General features: G+C 36.1%; 1 protein-coding gene across 2 annotated transcripts; it reads left to right on the top strand.

Annotated features, from left to right (window-relative positions):
* Positions 1-1,242: 1,242 nt before the first annotated feature.
* dnajc1 (DnaJ (Hsp40) homolog, subfamily C, member 1) lies at positions 1,243-18,493 on the top strand. 2 transcript variants are annotated; one of them, XM_007236063.4, is made up of 12 exons: positions 1,243-1,748; positions 2,669-2,770; positions 3,470-3,516; positions 3,643-3,808; positions 4,659-4,756; positions 5,638-5,728; positions 5,845-5,941; positions 6,671-6,828; positions 6,931-7,050; positions 7,177-7,225; positions 7,940-8,364; positions 18,032-18,493. In XM_007236063.4, the coding sequence occupies exons 1-12, from the start codon at positions 1,599-1,601 to the stop codon at positions 18,098-18,100; spliced, it is 1,572 nt and encodes a 523-aa protein (XP_007236125.2). In that variant the 5' UTR covers positions 1,243-1,598; the 3' UTR covers positions 18,101-18,493. The 2 variants fall into 2 exon arrangements, with proteins under 2 accessions (XP_007236125.2, XP_049334555.1); XM_049478598.1 differs by lacking the exon at positions 18,032-18,493 and adding an exon at positions 9,518-9,977.
* Positions 18,494-20,319: the final 1,826 nt, after the last annotated feature.

Here is a 20,319-nt window from a genome sequence, read left to right as displayed (position 1 = left end):
TCATATGATATGGCGGCCAAGCCCGTAACACCACATTCAGTTCATTCATTTTGATAATTGAATGCAGCAAACAGTGCTGGTATTGCGGCTATAGTCTAATAGAGAATACATAGACTGTAAAATGCAACTCATGCGGCCGGATTTGACCTCTTAACTCACGTTAGTAGCCAGTGCTCGGTAGTTGTGGTCATTACATGCATTTAATATATTAATGGCAATCTCTCAAGAGTGAGTAGGCTATTAATGCAGATTCATCTATTCATCTCTTATTCTGGTGTAAGACTCACCCGATAGGCCCGTGTCCCCCTTCTTCATATAGGAGGGTCTGAGCATTTTAGGTTCAGAACGAGAACGATTAACGCTTCAATCTTAATTATAAAATTATATCTTTTTTAAATATCCAGCTTTGAGCTTCTGTTTAAGGATTACGTGTTTTATGAATATATGTATAAATATATTATCACAAATCTTCCAGTTTGTACTAGCGGGACAGCAGGGGTACCTTTAGGCCCCTAGAGCTCCAATTAAATTTGGCTTTGATTTCCTCGGGGGTCAGAGAGGCCGATGGGTCCCTCCTCCCTTCAGACGTGAACACCCCATTCAGAATTACAAATAGGTAGGCATGCTATCTGAGTGGGTTTGTGTTTTTAATGGCTTTACCAGTTACCACATTTTGCGTAACTTATTGGTACAGAACATCTTTTTTTACATGAATACCATCTTGGTTCCATGTGCATGGTGCAACCCAGATGGGACCTATGTTTGACTCCTCTTGGTCTCATCCATGATCCTGATGGGGCCCACCACTGACAACCACATGTGTGGGTAACATAGGGTGGAACTCGCGGACCAAAATTTTGGTTATGGGCTGCCTATATAGGCCCCACGTGGATATGTTATCTATCTATCTATCTATCTATCTATCTATCTATCTATCTATCTATCTATCTATCTATCTATCTATCTATCTATCTATAGATAGATAGATAGATAGATAGATAGATAGATCTATCTATCTATCTATCTATCTATCTATCTATCTATCTATAGATAGATAGATAGATAGATAGATAGATAGATAGATAGATAGATAGATAGATAGATAGATAGATAGATAGATTTTCTGAATTTTCTGAATCCCCCCACCATGGTCCCAATGGGACGCCGCCACCAGAACTGCGCATGACTGAAGAACATTCAATACGAAGCTCGCAGCGATTTGACCATATTTATTTCTGAGCCATGCTTCTTTCTGTTATAACAAAAGGATGAACTGCTGCTGCCCTGTGCACCATCCCCCGGTTCTTTGTGCCAGGCGCTGGTGTGGTGTGGGTGCCGGTGTGTCTCCGGCGCTCCGCCCTGATTGGTCGCTCGAGTGGCGGCTGCTGTGAATGCGGGTTCCGCGGTCTTCACACAGCGGAGCGGAGCGGCCACGTAGTACCAGAGAGAGGGAGAGGAAGAGAGAGAGAGACAGACAGACAGAGAGAGGGGGGAGGGCATGTTAGACTACCCTAAAGTATACTACATACCCTCTAAATACACCGGCATGGACGGGTGTTTTTAGCTAACACTTCTCTAAGCTTTTTAAAAAAGCGAAAATGCCCTTAGCGGTGATCACGCTGCTGTGGGCTGCCAGCCTGCTTACCCTCCAGCCTTTACCGGCTGCAGCGTGGGACACAGATCTGGAGCTTTTCGACCTGGTGGAGGAGATTCCTCAGTCCTTTTACGAATTCATGTCTGTTAGCCAAGTAAGTGTTTTTTTATATTCTTGATTTATAAACCTTCTTCTCTCGAACATGTTCTGTAATACAGTTATCATATAAGTATGTTAAGCTAAATACCTAGCTAAATCGTATTCAGTAGCTGTAACCTGAAGTTTAGCTAAGATTTTACTTTCTTAATCTCTTTCCCATGTTTCATCTATAAGCAGAGGATGTTCTATCTGCTTAAATTCTTTCTAAGCCTACAGTTTAACCCGAAACCACAGCTTTATCCCCATTTATCGCAATGTTTAGCTACGTTAGCTAATGTGCAACGTGTCCTCCTGCAGCGGCTGCTGCTGTTAGCCGCCACCGCCTGTAACGCAACCTGACTGCCGCTATCAGCCGTAGGAAATGTCGAGGCTTTAGAGGCCTGTTCTTGTAATGGCAACATGCCGGTTTAAAACAGCACAGAAAATGATTTTACGCTAAATCACAGTAAGCTTCCATAACAACTAAAAATCGTTATTTTAAACGGCATTATTAAATTCCTCGCCACAGGCTTGCTCTTCTAAGCTAACTCATGTTTTAGTGAGGACCTTTTTTCAGTTTCATTCGTTTATTTTGTGAACGTACATATATTTTTAGATAACTAGCTAACAACCTTTTTAAACATGAGGTAACGTTATAGCTCACTTTGCCATTGTAGAAAAGTGGATTATTGTTGTAGAAAATCAGGCAGTAATATAAATGTTGGTAACTCACCAGATGGGACAAATGTGGCATACTGTGCTAGGTTAGCAAAGGACAGCTGTGCTGTTTTTGCATCCACATAAAACAAAAAAGTACTGTCATTCTTTTTTTTTATCATGTTAAGTGTCCATATAAAACAGACTGTATTGTTTTATTCCACTGGCAAGGCATCAATTAGTGTTACTGAAAAGCATGTAAAACATTGTGTTTCCAAGGATGCATCATCAGCCGAGATCAAGAAGGCCTACAGAAGACTGTCTCTTGTCCTTCACCCAGATAAAAACAAAGATGAAAATGCTGAAACCCAGTTCCGACAGGTAATGCTAAGCATCTGAAAGACTTTAAAAAGACTCAAGTTTGACACACGGTCACATCAAGACAATTTGACATTACTCTGCAGATTTGACTGAACATCTTGCAGGGACACTAATTGCAAGTCTACAACCTAATTTCTTTATCATATTTTTCCATCATTCTTCTGTTGGACATTTACCAAAAAAACAATGGATAACAAAAAGAAGCAGCTTTTGCCCCTGGCTTTTTGTATGTTCAGTAGGTTGTTTAGAGAAAAACTTCAAATACGCCACAGAATTTGGATATGACCCTGGTAATATCAACAGGGTGAGAGCTCACATATTATTCACAGTTTACAATGTCCATGTCACTATTTGCATAAGCCAAGACTAAAACCATGTGATACATTTTATCACAGATTTTTTTTTAGAATGATCATCATCTTGGCCATTTTACACCAAATGATTGAGATACACTTTAACTCTTAACAAAATTTTATTCTGGAATTGGAAATTTGTCTGTGACCTAAATCACTTACATATTTGTTTGCTAAAAGGCCAGAATAAATAAATCCTTTGTACAGTAAGCACTTCACTGATGTTTTAGAACTTACAGAAAGCCACACTACACCAGCAGAGCTGCCTTTATAATATGTACATTGCAGAATACATGACAAGAAAAAGAGCATACTTATTTATTTTTCCTTTTGTCTTGCATTTTAGCTGGTTGCCATTTATGAGGTTCTTAAAGATGAAGAAAGGAGACAACGGTAAGGGAATAACCTTTATTGCGTTTTCTTAAGATTCACTTCATATATAAGGATATGGGGTTGTACCAGTAAGAGAAGATTTCATTACACTGTTTTGCTACAATTTGCTACCTTATACTATTACAGATACGATGACATCCTGGTTAACGGACTGCCTGACTGGAGGCAACCAGTGTTTTACTACCGGCGTGTGAGGAAGATGAGCAATGGAGAGCTGGGCTTCCTTCTCTTCCTTATCCTTACAGTGGGCCACTATGCTGTGATCTGGTCCATCTATCTGGAGAAGCAGCTGGTAAGTGTCATTGCCATCACATTTATTGGAGTTTGTTGAATATCCCTTTGAGATTATTGTTTTCTCCAAACTTTTGCCATAAGTGGAAGCTTTTAATTGCCTAAAATGTCTGAGAGCAGTAGAATTTAACATTAGATAGATAGATAGATAGATAGATAGATAGATAGATAGATAGATAGATAGATAGATAGATAGATAGATAGATCTATCCCGAAGGAAATTTAGGCATCCAGCAGCAACAACATAATACAATAAAAAAAATATTCAAACATAAATTAAAACACAGAAGAATAGAAAATATATAAGGCTATAAAAACTTACTATACAAGGTAAAGATATTAAGCAAATTCTTAAAGAACCACATTGTCCCACCTCCACTAAACTTCATAGTTGTTATGGCTTACACTGCCTCAGTCAACAATGAATGTTGAATATTGATGTTGGCCTTGAATTCAGTTAAAAACCTATTTTGTAGTGCTCTTGTCCCTTCAAAAGGCAGTTTGGCAGTTGACAGTGGGGCAACACGTGCTGTGCTACCACTTCATAGCTGAGCTTCCATTGTAGGATTGCAGCAATTTCAGCTGACCAGGGCAGAACTTTCACAAACTGTGGCAAAAGTTGTGTCCTGAGACAGTGCCACGTTTAAAATCTCTTTAGTTGTACAACATTTGTCTGCGCAACCTATCCTGCTGCTAATATTTGAGTATGGAGATGGCATGTTTTTTTTACTTAATGTACTATACCCGTTAGGAACAGACATGACTGTAGAGCTGTCCATAACCTTTAGTATGTACTGTCCACTTACTTAACATATAGCATGGATTACAATGTGTTTCTTGTCTTTTCTTAGGACGAACTTCTTAGCAAAAAGAAAAAAGAGAAGAAGAAAAAACAAAGCAGCAAGATAGTTGAGGAATTGAAGACCAGTGGACAGGAAAAAACAGAGAGGTGAGCTGTGCATAAAATAATCAATAACGAGTAAAACCTAGCCATTAAATAAACAATTAATTTTTACTAGTGATTATTAATTAATCAAAATATATCACATTTGATCACATTCATCATCAAAGTATTTTAAACTGTGCAATTCTGTTGAATTTTAGTTGAGGGGCAGTTCAATGAATGAATAACTGGCATAGACTTTCTGTAATGAACATCAGTCAGTAACTGATGCTGTAAGGACTGTATAACTCTTACAACACTGGACCAATTTATTATAGCTGCACCTTTATTTGTCTGAAAATTACAAATTTATAGAAGACACAAAAGCCAAATATTACTTTCATGTGATTTCTAATGTACTCAAATATGTCTTCAAGTGTAACTATACTCCAAGACTTTTATTTATTTTTTTTCTCCCTCAATATTAGCTAAATTATGTAGCGCCATAATGCAACATACCAGCCCTGCTTAAAAAGCTTACTGGTGATGGTGACTGTTTCCTGAGTTCAATTAATTTGTAACTTTTGATAACAGATGGATGTCACCGTATGGGTTAGATTAGTAAATTTTGTGGATTGATATGATAATTGGATTATGGTAGTAGTTCACTCAATTTCTGATTTATTAACAAATTTTCTAGGGGGTTGGAATGAGGTAATTAACCAGCGTAAATGTATTTGTTTCTGTGATGAATTATTTAGAATTACTTTAACTGTTAACGTGGCAGTTACATTATGATGTAGTGTGTCTTATCCTTAAAAATATGAAAAGCAAGCACGATTGATGGCACAGTTGTAATGACTATCACAGAAGTGACTGGCTAGCAGTGACCATAGCAAATGCATATCTGAGATGCATGATGAACGGTGATATTTTTTCTTCTGTAGATCAGATAAACCACACTGGCATGATATTCTGCCACTCAAACTAAGCATCTGGCTATACTACTCTTTGAAGTCTCTTCCTCACGTCATACAGGTACTTTCTCTTCCACCACAAATCTGTTAGCATTTGAGTCTCAGTGTAACTTTGTAATTTTTGGTTGTGGTGAAAAACGGAAATTTCTTTAATTTCGGTAAATTTTTACTTTTCAGGATGTGAAGCAGTACTACAAAGAGTACAAAGAGATGAAAGTGAAAGAGAAAGAAGAAGCAGAAGCTTTAGCACTAGCAGAGCAAGAAAGTCAACAAAGTAAGACCCTACTGAATCAGTTAATGCCATGACATAATAGAAATTTTCTGTAAAAATGGGGATGGCTAAAATGGAGTAGAAGGTGGTTCTGACTAGTGGTAAAATAAATTGTAAAAATATTTTGTTAAACTATTTTGAAGTGGCAAAAATAGCTCATTATGTAATTGCTAATTATGTGATGTCACAAAAACCCTTCCTATTCAGCATGTGGAAGTTTAGAACCACCCAGTGTTTTAGTGCAGGCTTACTAGGGCACAATGCAGGGCAACAGTGGGTCTTTACAATTTCATTAGGTCTGCAAATGACAACTATTTCCATATTCAATTAGTTGTTGTATTATGAATTCAGTTAATCAGGAACACTAAAGGCAGAAAATGGGCTTTATCAGTCTGTCACTAAATTATATTTTCCAAAAAAAGTTGGGGCATAGTAGTTAGGACTGGACAATATACTACATATATTGATGTATTCGAAACTGTCATGGTTTCTGTCACTGTTTTTTGTATTCCCTGCCACCCCTATTTCTACTTGTTTTTCATAACACAATGGCTCGACAGCAGTGGGTATATACAGTTGCTTTCTACTGCAAACCAGACGTCCTCTGTGCTTTAGTTTAAATTCAGAGATATTTTCCTCATTTTGAAAATTATCCTCCTATCCTATCTGGACTGTACAATTTAAATTTCTTCGGCTCTGTAGAAAAATCTAAATGTTTGTTGACCTGTGCAGGAGAGAAGCGCCCCAAGGTAAAGAAACCAAAAGTGGAGTTTCCCGTTTATGAGCCCAGCGAGGCAGCTTGCATACCTGCATATGATCAGGGAGCATCTATTGAGGATATCGAGGATCAGATGAATGACTGGCTTGATGACAAGAAACATAAAAACAAAGTTAGTCCATAGTTTTTTTTTAAAGCTATTTATAAAATAAGTTTATTTTAATAATATTCCTTTTTTTAATGAATTCCATTTCATTAAAAAATGCCTTTTTAGACACCAGGGTGGACAGATGAAGATGTCAGCCTCCTGACCCGCTGCATGGCCAAGTTCCCTGGAGGGACACCAGGCCGATGGGAGAAGATCGCTCATGAATTGGGCAGATCTGTTGCTGATGTGAGTGTTGGAGTGATGTATTCTGAGCATTTGATCAATTTGGCAACACAGAGTTTGATACATGTTTAAGTTTAATACATTTATCCTAATTAATTAACTTTCCATCTAATGTTGATCATTTTATAGGTGACAGCAAAAGTGAAACAGGTCAAAGACGGTGTTTCCAACACATCAGGTAAGAAGTGCTATTTTGGCTAAGAATACATTTTGTAGTAATCAAATGACCCCAGTAAACTGCACTATATGGACATAAGTGTCAGGACAATTGCATATTACACCTATAGGAGCTTTTATAGGCCCACAAAAAAAAGAAAAGAAAAGGCTCCATATAGGCCTAAAAAGAAAATGAGTATTTTCGTTTTTTTTTTTTTTTTTAATTATGATTGCTACAATGTGACCATACTTTAATGTGTAGTTTCAATGTTTCATGGCCATTTTTTCATAACACAGCATAAATAAAATCTCTAGTAGTTTGTCTCAGTAGCTGGCTAACTAGCTATCGAACTTTCTTGTTCCACCTTAAAGGGTGCAACAGATGACAGAGGCTGCAGCATTTAAGGTGGAACGATGTAGTTCCTCATCACTCATCTACCCACTTTGTAACTGTAGGTAGTCTGGCACTTAATGACTGAGCTGCTGTGGTTCTCAAACTCTTCCCCTTAAACTAATACCACTCACAGCGGATGGTGACATTTTCTAAAAATGCAGTTGCAGTGGTGCCATCGTATTACAGAACCACCCATTATTGCACTAATCTCTGTGGCTATAGGACTGTCGGAATGAAATGAGATGTGTCCTTATTAATTTGTCCATATATTGTAAATCAAAATGCTTTTTTTTAAATTAAGTAAATGTTGTAAAGCTAGGGTTTAACTCTTATGTCTCTCAGGACTGGTAAAGCTCTCAGAGCTGAAGAGTTCTGCAATGGTTGGAAAAAGCTCTGTTCCTGACAGTCTCATGACCCAGAGAGAGGAGGTCGGACTGCAGGGACCCTCAGAACCAGACGCAGCTGGAGAAATGGAGAGCAAGACGGTAAGAAGGAGAGGCAAAAAATCTGCCGCTGGGACAGGAACGGCGGAGGAGAAGGTTAAGGGGCGAAGGCAGAGAGACTTTGACCCCACGGCTGTGGATGAGGACAGCGACGATGAGAAAAAGTCATCGCCCACCGCACCACCCAAGGAAAAGACCGGCACTTCTGATGATGTTTGGACTCAGAACCAGCAGAAACTTCTGGAACTCGCCCTGCAGCAGTTTCCCAGAGGCACTGCGGAACGCTGGGACAGAATCGCTAAAGTGGTACCTGGGAAAAGCAAGGTAAAGTTGGCTAGGCTATTTGTGGTAGATCTTTTCAGGTAACATCTTTCTGTCATATGTACATCACTGCTGGTTACTACAAGTTACATTATCTCTGTATTTGGAAATGGGGCATGGCAGCATGGCCAAATATGTGTATCAAAGTATCATTTAAGATGCTGTCAGTTTAACTGTACACTGATATGCCAGCATGTAAATTATGTAAATAGTAAATAACAGCATGTAAATTAATCATGAAATTTAACATTTAAAGCAGCATTAGGTAGGATTTCCTTGATTATTGATCTTTTTAAAGAAGTAAAATTACAGCAGCGCTGCATTGAGGTGTAATAGGAGGAATAGCGGTGCTCTCGCGTCTGTGCCGGAGCTCCTCTGAGCTCAAACCAGACTCTGTAAGTTTTCCGAGGCAACCGCGACCAACGCTCGTGAGAACTGCGACCTGCTTTCCGACCTTTAGTTCTAACAGTTCTACAAGGACAAATGGTTCATTCTTTACAAACTAACACACAGACACTCTGGCAGAAGCTGGAAAGGGACCGAATATATGTCTGTGAAAGCCAAAAAATGAAAAAGAGAGACCAATCCGCCTGAAATTATTACACTCTACAACTGTAGGGGGAGCCCACAATCACAAAGATATCAATCCTACCTAGTGGAGCTTTAACATTCCTTGATCCAGTGTCATGTATATGGGGAATATGTTATAGAAGATTCTCACCCACTGATTGTGTCTAAATATAGCGGAAAAGCCTACGAACTGCTGTTTTATGCTACAGATGCAGCAAATTATGCAGCTTTAGTTGAGAAATCTTACATTCTACATGGTGAAAAGAGTAAAATAATAAAAAATGCAGAGAAACGGATACAGGACTACAGTCTGTAATTATAAAGCCAATGACAATGAGTGTACCAAAAAGAAGTAGATGGTGTCAATGTTTTGTTCTGTGTCTATTGTCATTAAAAATCTTGTATCTCCAAAATAGCAACTTTATAGTAGAATAAAAAAAAAAATCTACATTTTTAAATAAAGTCATTTTGAAGCATTTCTACTGATAATTTTAAGGACAATTGTTTTGTGTGAAAGTAAGAATATAATTATTTCACTTGTTTTTAGCTTCACATTAATAATTATAATTTTTTGTTTTCTTCTCAGGAGGAGTGCATGATCCGTTACAAGCTGCTCGCAGAATTGGTGCAAAAACGGAAACAAGCGAAGAGCTGACCCTGACGGCCCTTCGAGCCCTCTTCTCTATTCCCTTCATCTCTCTGTCATGTGCCTTAGCTTTGCCAAAATCATACTGTGTATCTGAACATTTACATGTTCTGCAGTATTTGGACAATTCAGTATTGGAAAAACCCATCCATGACCTGTATTACACAACTGCTGATGTGCTGAAAAATCAGTTGAATTATTTATTTTTAATTGTTCTTCGCTGCAGTCTTCACCCATAATGTTTCTCAGTGCAGTTTAAAGCATAAGAAACAAAGTCTCAGTTATTTTAAAAGATGTTTTTTTCTTCAACCCCTATTTTTTTCAAAGACAAAGTATGTTCTTTTTATTTGTTTCAGTCACACTGTAATGAAACATACATAAAGCATTATTATACAATTGATGCGTACAGAGTCCTGCGTTTGTTTGATTAAGTGTCTCTAATGCTCAGAGATGGGAGCATCCCTTGCTACCTTTTAAGAAACTCCTAAAGAAAGAGCACCTACTCTCCTAACACCTGTAACAAACTAACCACTTCTAACCTCATTTCCTTCTCCCCCTCCTTTCCTCCTCGGTTCCACTATTGTCCTTTGGCCTTCTTTAGGCCCTGTCAAAAATGTGTTTGTCTTGAACTTCTGTGGCCTTTTTTGCACAAAAGTATTTATAAGTCGCTTTGGATAGAAATGCTGCCTAATGTAATGTAATATTCATCATAATGAATTAGGACAGTGTATGTTTTGTATTGTCAGAAGTGTTAAAAGGAACATTTATGTACAGTTTCGATAACCACTGATGAAAACTCAACTCAATACCATAAAACATGGATGTGCCTAATATACTATATTATTACACTATATATTGTTGCCTTATATTACACCTGGTCTGTTTATGCATCATGAGTATCAGGATTGTATCTGGATAAGGTGCACCCAACACATTTAAAACCCGATACAAATTCCTAATACAGTATTGTCACTGTCACGTTTTTTAGTTAATTATTCTCCACATTTTCTTTATTGAAGAAAGGTCAGGTGTACAGACAGGCCAGTCCAGTACCTGCACCCTCTTCATCTGTAACTGTGCTTTTGTAATGTGTGCAGCATGTGGTTTTTCCATTGTCTTGTGGTACATTGATGAGATGTCCCTTGAAAAGATGAGATCTTAAAGTTCTTATAGTACATTTCAGCATTAATGCTGCATCACAGAAGTGTACTGACAAATACATACCCCGATGGACCCTAGCTTTTAGAATTGTAGACTTGTAGAACAATCTGGATGGTCCTTTTTGTTTTTGATTTAGATTACATGTCAGTTTAAAAAAAAAAAAAAAATCTGAAATACTGAAAATCAGACCAAAATTCAATTTTCACCATATAATGGTCCATCCTAGATGCCTCCCAGTCCATAGGACATAGAACAAACCTGGACATGGTTAACTTATGATTTAAGTGGCATTTGAGGATTGTGATGCACTTAATTTCCTCAGAATTTCTGAAATGTTAAATCATTTTTGCCATTGTAGATGTTTAACCTCCTAAGACCCGAATGCATGCATTTTTTATTTCTCTTTGCTCTTTGGGCTGCTTGGCACCTAATGAGTTTAAAAACAAACAAATATATTTTTACATAATGTAGTTTCTGAGAAAAATGATGTCCACATATGAGGATAAAGCAATTAGTAAATGATGTGCAAAACTATTATTTTGTGTCTGAACACAGCAGCATTTTTTTGCCTGAGTGCAAAACAAAAATAAAAACATTTGTACCCCTTTGAGCAATACGACTCATTTTAAGTGCTGCTTCAACACGAAGACATAAATTATAAAACATGAACATTTACTGTTTTTACTGTTTACATTTAAATTTCTTGACAAAACCCGGCTCTTGTAGAGCTAAATTTAGTGTTGTGGTCTAGACAACTCTAAATGTGATGTCCACACATGTGGATGCCAGGTCCTAGAAGCTTAAGTAATTTTTACATGCATTTGTTGGCATCTGTTTAGAGATCCTCTGCCAATCTTTGTTGCTCAAAGACTTTGCACATTTTTTCTCCATATATTATAGTGCTTAATACCTAGACTTGACCAAGACTAGGCAAAGTTCTGCTCCCCCAGCACTGCTGGGACCTTTAGACAACAAAGCTCTGTTCTCATCAGTGCAGAGGTAGATGTAAAGATAAATGTGAAATAGTCTGTCAAACAACTTCCTGTGAAATGCATGGTTCTTTATCTGTTATATAGTTCACCAGTTCATAAAGAAGAACCGCTGAGACTATATGTATGATTATGAGTATTCATTGCCTGTATCATGGTGCTGTCTTGTTTGCATTGATTGATTTTTTTGATTATAGATATTATTAATGATAAAGTACTATATAATTGAAAGTAGTAAGAGAAAACATACTTTTGATATTCAAGTTTGCTGGGTCCAATTGTAGAAGTGAAGCAGTTCGTGAAAGAAATTACACTGCAAAATTACATTGCTGATCTGCAATATACAGGGCCATCTCAAAACATTAGAATATATTTGAAAAGTTACTTTATTTCAGTAATTCAGTTCAAAATGTGAAACTCATATATAGATGTATTAAACACAGAGTGATCTATTTTAAGCGTTTATTTCTTTTATTGTTGATTTTAAATTAAATAAAATCCCAATATCAGTGTCTCAGAAAATTAGAATATTAAATAAGACCAATTGGTACTTTTGGGAGTGTGGGCAGTGTGCCAAGTCCTACTGAAAAATGAAATCCACATCTCCATAAAAGTTGTCAGCAGATGGTAGCATGAAGTGCTGTAAGATTTTCCAGGAAAACACTGCACTGACTCTGAACTTCACACTAGACCTCAAGCAGCTTCGACTGTGTGTCTCACTCTTCCTCCAGACTCTGCTCCCTTGATTTACAAATGAAATGTGAAATTTACTGATGATCAGTGATGGTTTGGAGAGACGTTATCTGCTGATGTTGATTAACTGTGTTTTATCAAGTCCAAAGTAAGTGGAGTGTTTTCCTGGAAAATCTTACAGCACTTCATGCTTCCCTCTGCTGACAACTTGTATGGAGATGCAGATTTTATTTTCCAGCAGGACTTGGCACACTGCCCACACTGCAGAAAGTACCAATTGGTCTTATATAATATTCTTATTTTCTGATACACTGATTTTTGGGTTTCATTCAAGCCATAATCATCAATAATAAATAAAAGGCTTAAAATAGATCACTCTGTTTGTAATACATCTATATAGTTAATGAGTTTTACATTTTTAACAAAATTACTGAAATAAAGTAACTTCAATTCTAATTGAAAATATAAGATATTCAATTTTTTTGAGATGGCCCTGTATAGTTTACCAAATTATACATTTCACATCATATTTATTATTCAGTCTGTTAATTACTAATTAGAGTAAAATAAGTGGTATTGGGTAGATGTCATTGTTAATCTGGTAGACATTATCATACAAAATGTGAAGAACACTGTTAATGTTTTCTTTGTAGCAAGCCGCAAAAAAGCTTTTTAAATTGTTCATTTAAAAGCATTTCCTTTACTGAGGAATAGGCTTGTCATGACAACTCATTGTTGTGACAATGTATTGTCGTAGAAATAATTGCGATAAACAATATTATTGCCATTTGAAGACCAGTATATGTCTTTGCAATAGCATAAAATTGCAATTACACTATTTGACTGTTTGAAAAGAAATATAACTTTATATAATAAATATAAGTCTTTATAATTAAATATATTGAGACAATGGAAATAAAATAATCTAAACAAATTAAACAGTTTTTAAACTGTTAATATATTGAATTACTCATGGTAATGGCCTCACCTTGTTTAGAAATCTACACTACATTTAACTAAGCAAATTATCTAGAGTTGCTGCTGTTGATCTGCAGGTCTGGGTTCAGCAACAGTATGTGCTGAAAGAATGAGGTCAGCTGACTACCTGAATGTACTGAATATAGACCAGGTTATTCCATCATTGGATTTTTTCTTCCCTGATGGAATGGGCATATTCCAAGAGTGGTTCAGGGAGCATGAGATCACACACATGGATTGTTCACCACAGAGTCCAGACCTTAACCCCATTGAGAATCTTTGGGATGTGCTGGAGAAGACTTTGTGTAGCATTCAGACTCTAATATTATCAATGCAAGAGAACCTTGGGCTTGAGTTTGGGTAGCTTTAGCTAGTTGTAGGACGCCAGTCTCTCCTACAAGTATAGTCAGGAAGGAGAGAATTAAAAGAGAGGAGCTGGGCAGTGGAGGATTCTGAAAACATGATATGTAAAGCTACGTTTACATTACAATTCACATTGCTCAAATCCGATTTTTTTCTCATATCTGCTCAGATTTTTGTATTTTTCAAATGCGTCAATAATACATGTATAATTGTCGCCTTCTTCACCACCAACAAAAAACGTCATATTTGAAAGACAACTTGTAGCTTTATAAAGGTGAAATGTATGCATTAGCAGCTCATATGTGGAGCATCTTTTTGAGTTGAGAGAAAAAACAGAGGACACAGGACCTAATATTGGCTATTTTTTAAAAAACCCATTCATTTCTGCAATTAAAAATGGAAACTAGGGTCAAATATAGGCTTGACAACATAGTGCTGATAAACAATAAGGTGACTTTATTGGTCTAGTTGCATATATCATCTCTTATATCTACAGCAGTTGAACTCTGCCATTTCATTCTGAAGTTCTGAAGCACTTTGGCCTGGATGCTTTTTGAATGAGGCAAAATACTGGGCAGCCAATCAGACCAGCATGCTTACACATACCTGTTTTAAAGGCACAGTAATAAAAATGCCAATATCATCACCTGTTTAGTTCTAGTGAAAAATACATTTCTGAAACACAATTGTTTTTATATTTTTCTTATTGAAAATACAAAAAAGCAACATATAATCCCGTTATATATATATATAAAGTAGATCAAAACACTGTAGCTATGTCCAAAATTGTGCGCCATTGTAGGCTTACACTATTTTGTAGATGTGTCCGATAACATGGTGCACTGTGGTGCACTGTAATAATACCACAATCCACTAATATAAATACAACTCAAGCGATGTACAGTAACAGACATGACTCACTCATAATCCATTGAGTTGGTTGGTTTAAAGGTTACTTAAACCAAACATCACAGCTTTTCATGAGCTCCGTCTGAAACTGAAGGTAGCTGTTGTACAGTACCAGTCAAAAGTTTGCATTCAGTAAATGTGTTGTGAAGCCTGATGCGAGCACATTGGACAGTTGGCATGTCTATGAGCAGTTTCCTCTGAGGCCAGGATGGAGAGCCATCCCTATGTTTTCATATTCCTCTTCATTGTCCTCTTGCGAGATGCAGATGGCTGCTGTGCCGGCTCTATGTTCTCTTTCAGCTTTCTCACACCGCCACTTGATCCGCAATATGGCTTTTTGCAAGTGCATCAGCACAAAGATCATCACAATATTCAACACCCAGAGTGAGAACAAAAAGTATCGAAACCATCCTTCAAAAAACAAGCAAACAAAAAGAAATCATTAAAACGAGAAACAGATAATGCAAAAACTTGACTGAAGACTGTCTAAAACCCTTAAAATCTAGATAAAAATGAATAAAGCAGCAATTCCTAAGATAGAACTAAATATTCTAATTAATAGTATGTGTCCTATGTCCTGGCATGACCATCCCTGTATAGTTTAATATACAGGTGCATCTCTAAACATTTCAAAACAGTTCAAAATGTGAAACTCATATATTATATAGATGTTTTACACACAGAGTAATCTATTTTAAGCATTTATTTATTTTATTGTTGATAATTATGGATTACAGCCAATGAAAACCTAAAAATCAGTGCCTCAGAAAATTTGAATATTATATAAGAGCAATTGGCAAAGGGAAGTATTAGGTGCTGTAAGATTTTACAGGAAAACACTGCATTGACTTTAGACTTGATACTGTATAACACAGTGGATCAACACCAGCAGATGACATGACTCTCCAAACCATCACTGATCATCAGTAAAATCAGCATTTCATTTGAAAATCAAGTGATTAGAATCTGGAGGAAGAGTGGAGAGACACACAGTCTGAGCTGCTTGAGGTCTAGTGTGAAGTTTCCACAATCAGTGATGGTTTGGAGAGACATGTCATCTGCTGTTGTTGATCCACTGTGTTATAACAAGTCTAAAGTCAGCGCAGTGTTTTCCCACAAAAGCTTACAGCACTTCATGCTTCCCTCTGCCAATTCGTCTTATATAAAATTAAAATTTTCTAAGACACTGATTTTTGGGTTTTTATTGGCTGTATTCCATAATTGTAAACAATAAAAGAAATACATACTTAAAATACATCACTCTGTGTCATACATATATAAATGAGTTTCACATTTTTAACTGAATTACTGAAATAAAGTAACTTCTCAGTAAGTTTTTTAGATGCACCTGTATTTGTGCACTCAAAATAAGAACTTTCACACAGCAATTTATTTACATTAACCTGCATTAAAATTACTCTTTCACATCCAATTTCACACTCTCACCAGAAAGGACTCTAAATCCACAAATTACCAAAACTCAAGAAAATAAGAAATGTGTGATTTCCCAATTGAAAACCTTGTTTAAACTACAAGCATTTTTTAAAACTGGGGTGGATTACTAAACCGTCTTACAAACTTACAAACATTGTTAAAATTACAAACGTTTCTCCAAACCAATTGCATTGCTAACGGAATCAAAATAGGGTCAGTTCCACAAAACATACATATGTAACAAACAACTTTAAATCAGGTAAGGTTGGGACAGTATTGCATTTTTAGATGAATCAGAGAGTATGTCCTTAAGATATTTGTCAGATGTTTTTATTTAATTTGTTAACTTAATTTGTTAATATACAACCATTTCTGCAATTCTCACTACTTAAAACTGCTTAAAACATGTTTGAAATGTTGGAGGTTAAGAAGCTTCTTTAGGAAACACAAAACTGTCTCAGCTGTTCTTAAAATTATTTGGACATCACTTTTTTATGTTTTTTTATATTTATGTACTGTAAGAAATATGCAGGGTGTAAGAAAGGTGTTGAGTCATTTAAATGCAATAAATACAGTGCATTATGATAAAAGCCTAACTTACCAAAATAGACATCCATCTCCTAAGTCAATCAGAAATAAACACCAATTAATAACAAATAATGCCTTTTTACTGATCAGTACTGTTATTACAGACTTTCATAAAGGTTAGTAATATATGTTTATTATGGTATATTTTGTTATATTTGTTTAGTGGTACTTACAGTTGTAGCAATTGCAGTGGTTCAGTTCCCAGTGTGGTCTATGGCTGTGTGTTCTACAGCCACTTCCCCTTTTATGTATAAAAGACCTCACCCTTTTTTTTTTTAACTATGTGTTGGTGCAGAACTGGAGGGTATTTTTTTTTCTTCAGACCACTTTTGCAATCCTCTATGTATGCCACTGTAAATAGTTAGCAAGTAAAAGTAAATGAAACATTTCAATCATATTTTTAAAAGTTTTGTAAAATTTTCTTTTCCAGTTGTCATACATCATATTGCTTAGGTTTAGGATCCAGCTAATTAGCAAGCTCTAAACTGAAGGTCAAAAGTCTATTTTACACAGGAGTTCTCCTTAAAGATGCTGTTGCCATGTGGGTCAGCCAGACCTGACTCTTCTGTCTGTACCAGTTTTCTCCAGTTTCCAAGAGTCTTTTGAAGGTGTAGGAAACTCTCTCTGGCTTAATTTGTAATTGTATTAATCTGTAATCATTATAATTTTAATAGTTACAAAGTTCTCTGTGTTTGTGTGTTCTGTGTAAATGCTTCACTAGAGAGTGCAGTAACACGATGTGTTCCAGCACTGCTTTACTGCAAAGACTTTGTAAACTGAATATTTCAAAGCTCAGTTTATTTCCATATCTACTTATCAATTAATTTTTTGCAAAAAAAATCTCTAACCAAATTTTAGGTTTTTTTAACAGTACACATTTACAATATACTATTTTTTCAGATCTCAGTTCGTTGTTTTTCATCAAATTCCATGCAGTTTACTGCATCATTTTGTACACTTAATTTTGTACAATTAAGTTCTAATTTCTTCAGATACAGTGTTATTCTCTGTATCAGAAGAGCTTCAATGGCAATAAATGCAGAGAAACGGATACAGGAGTACAGTCTGTAATTATAAAACCAATGATAATGAGTGTACTAAAAAGAAGTAGATAGTGTCAATGTTTTGCCCTTCTGTCTGTATTATGTGTCAATAAAAATCTTGTATCTTCAAAATAGCAACTTTATTGTAGAATAAAAAAATCTAAATTCTAAAGTCATTTTGAAGCATTTCTACTGATAATTTTAAGGACAATTGTTTTGTGTGAAAGTAAGAATATAATTATTTCACTTGTTTTTAGCTTCACATTAATAATCATCATTTTTTGTTTTCTTCTCAGGAGGAGTGCATGATCCGTTACAAGCTGCTCGCAGAATTGGTGCAAAAACGGAAACAAGCGAAGAGCTGACCCTGACGGCCCTTCGAGCCCTCTTCTCTATTCCCTTCATCTCTCTGTCATGTGCCTTAGCTTTGCCAAAATCATACTGTGTATCTGAACATTTACATGTTCTGCAGTATTTGGACAATTCAGTATTGGAAAAACCCATCCATGACCTGTATTACACAACTGCTGATGTGCTGAAAAATCAGTTGAATTATTTATTTTTAATTGTTCTTCGCTGCAGTCTTCACCCATAATGTTTCTCAGTGCAGTTTAAAGCATGAGAAACAGAAAGTCTCAGTTATTTTAAAAGATGTTTTTTTCTTCAACCCCTATTTTTTTCAAAGACAAAGTATGTTCTTTTTATTTGTTTCAGTCACACTGTAATGAAACATACATAAAGCATTATTATACAATTGATGCGTACAGTGAGTCCTGCGTTTGTTTGATTAAGTGTCTCTAATGCTCAGAGATGGGAGCATCCCTTGCTACCTTTTAATAAACTCCTAAAGAAAGAGCACCTACTCTCCTAACACCTGTAACAAACTAACCACTTCTAACCTCATTTCCTTCTCCCCCTCCTTTCCTCCTTGGTTCCACTATTGTCCTTTGACCTTCTTTAGGCCCTGTCAAAAATGTGTTTGTCTTGAACTTCTGTGGCCTTTTTTGCACAAAAGTATTTATAAGTCGCTTTGGATAGAAATGCTGCCTAATGTAATGTAATATTCATCATAATGAATTAGGACAGTGTATGTTTTGTATTGTCAGAAGTGTTAAAAGGAACATTTATGTACAGTTTCGATAACCACTGATGAAAACTCAACTCAATACCATAAAACATGGATGTGCCTAATATACTATATTATTACACTAATTTTCACCATATAATGGTCCATCCTAGATGCCTCCCAGTCCATAGGACATAGAACAAACCTGGACATGGTTAACTTATGATTTAAGTGGCATTTGAGGATTGTGATGCACTGAATTTCCTCAGAATTTCTGAAATGTTAAATAATTTTTGGCATTGTAGATATTTAACCTCCTAAGACCCGAATGCATGCATTTTTTATTTCTCTTTGTTATTTGGGCTGCTTGGCACCTAATGAGTTTAAAAACAAACAAATATATTTTTACATAATGTAGTTTCTGAGAAAAATGATGTCCACATATGAGGATAAAGCAATTAGTAAATGATGTGCAAAACTATTATTTTGTGTCTGAACACAGCAGCATTTTTTTGCCTGAGTGCAAAACAAAAATAAAAACATTTGTACCCCTTTGAGCAATACGACTCTTTAAGTGCTGCTTCAACACGAAGACATAAATTATAAAACATGAACATTTACTGTTTTTACTGTTTACATTTAAATTTCTTGACAAAATCGAAACTGTAACATGTTAAACTCTTCTGCCACCACTAGGTGACAATATAATGGCTTCACAAGAGAAAACCCGGCTCTTTTAGAGCTAAATTTAGTGTTGTGGTCTAGACAACTCTAAATGTGATGTCCACACATGTGGATGCCAGGTCCTAGAAGCTTAAGTAATTTTTACATGCATTTGTTGCCATCTGTTTAGAGATCCTCTGCCAATCTTTGTTGCTCAAAGACTTTGCACATTTTTTCTCCATATATTATAGTGCTTAATACCTAGACTTGACCAAGACTAGGCAAAGTTCTGCTCCTCCAGCACTGCTGGGACCTTTAGACAACAAAGCTCTGTTCTCATCAGTGCAGAGCTAGATGTAAAGATAAATGTGAAATAGTCTGTCAAACCACTTCCTGTGAAATGCATGGTTCTTTATCTGTTATATAGTTCACCAGTTCATTAATAAGAACCGCTGAGACTATATGTTTGATTATGAGTATTCATTGTCTGTATTATGGTGCTGTCTTGTTTGCATTACTTGATTTTTTGATTATAGATATTATTAATGATAAAGTACTATATAATCAAAAGAAGTAAGAGAAAACACTTTTGATTTTCGAGTTTGCTGGGTCCAATTGTAGATGTGAAGCAGTTCGTGTGATGTTACAAGAATCAATGTGAAGACTGTTCTGCAAGTTCATATATATTGCGCATTTTTATCAAATTATACATTCACTTCATATACATAATCCAGTCTGTTCATTACTGATTAGAGTAAGTTAAATGGTATTGGGTAGATATCTGTCATTCTGGTAGTTATTGTCATACAAAATGTGAAGAACTGGTATTTTTTCCTTTGTATCAAGCAGCAAAAA

Source organism: Astyanax mexicanus, chromosome 4, assembly GCF_023375975.1.
Source record: "Astyanax mexicanus isolate ESR-SI-001 chromosome 4, AstMex3_surface, whole genome shotgun sequence".
In the NCBI taxonomy this organism is placed as follows: domain Eukaryota; kingdom Metazoa; phylum Chordata; class Actinopteri; order Characiformes; family Acestrorhamphidae; genus Astyanax; species Astyanax mexicanus.
The sequence above is the reverse complement of the archived record's forward strand: the minus strand, read 5'-3'. Positions and strand labels throughout refer to the sequence as shown.

Coding starts and splice junctions, on each gene's coding strand:
- dnajc1 (XM_007236063.4), top strand. CDS start 1,599: ATGCCCTTAGCGGTGATCACGCTGCTGTGGGCTGCCAGCCTGCTTACC. Junction 3,809..4,658: donor TCTATCTGGAGAAGCAGCTG/GTAAGTGTCATT, acceptor GTCTTTTCTTAG/GACGAACTTCTTAGCAAAAA. Junction 6,829..6,930: donor ACAAGAAACATAAAAACAAA/GTTAGTCCATAG, acceptor ATGCCTTTTTAG/ACACCAGGGTGGACAGATGA.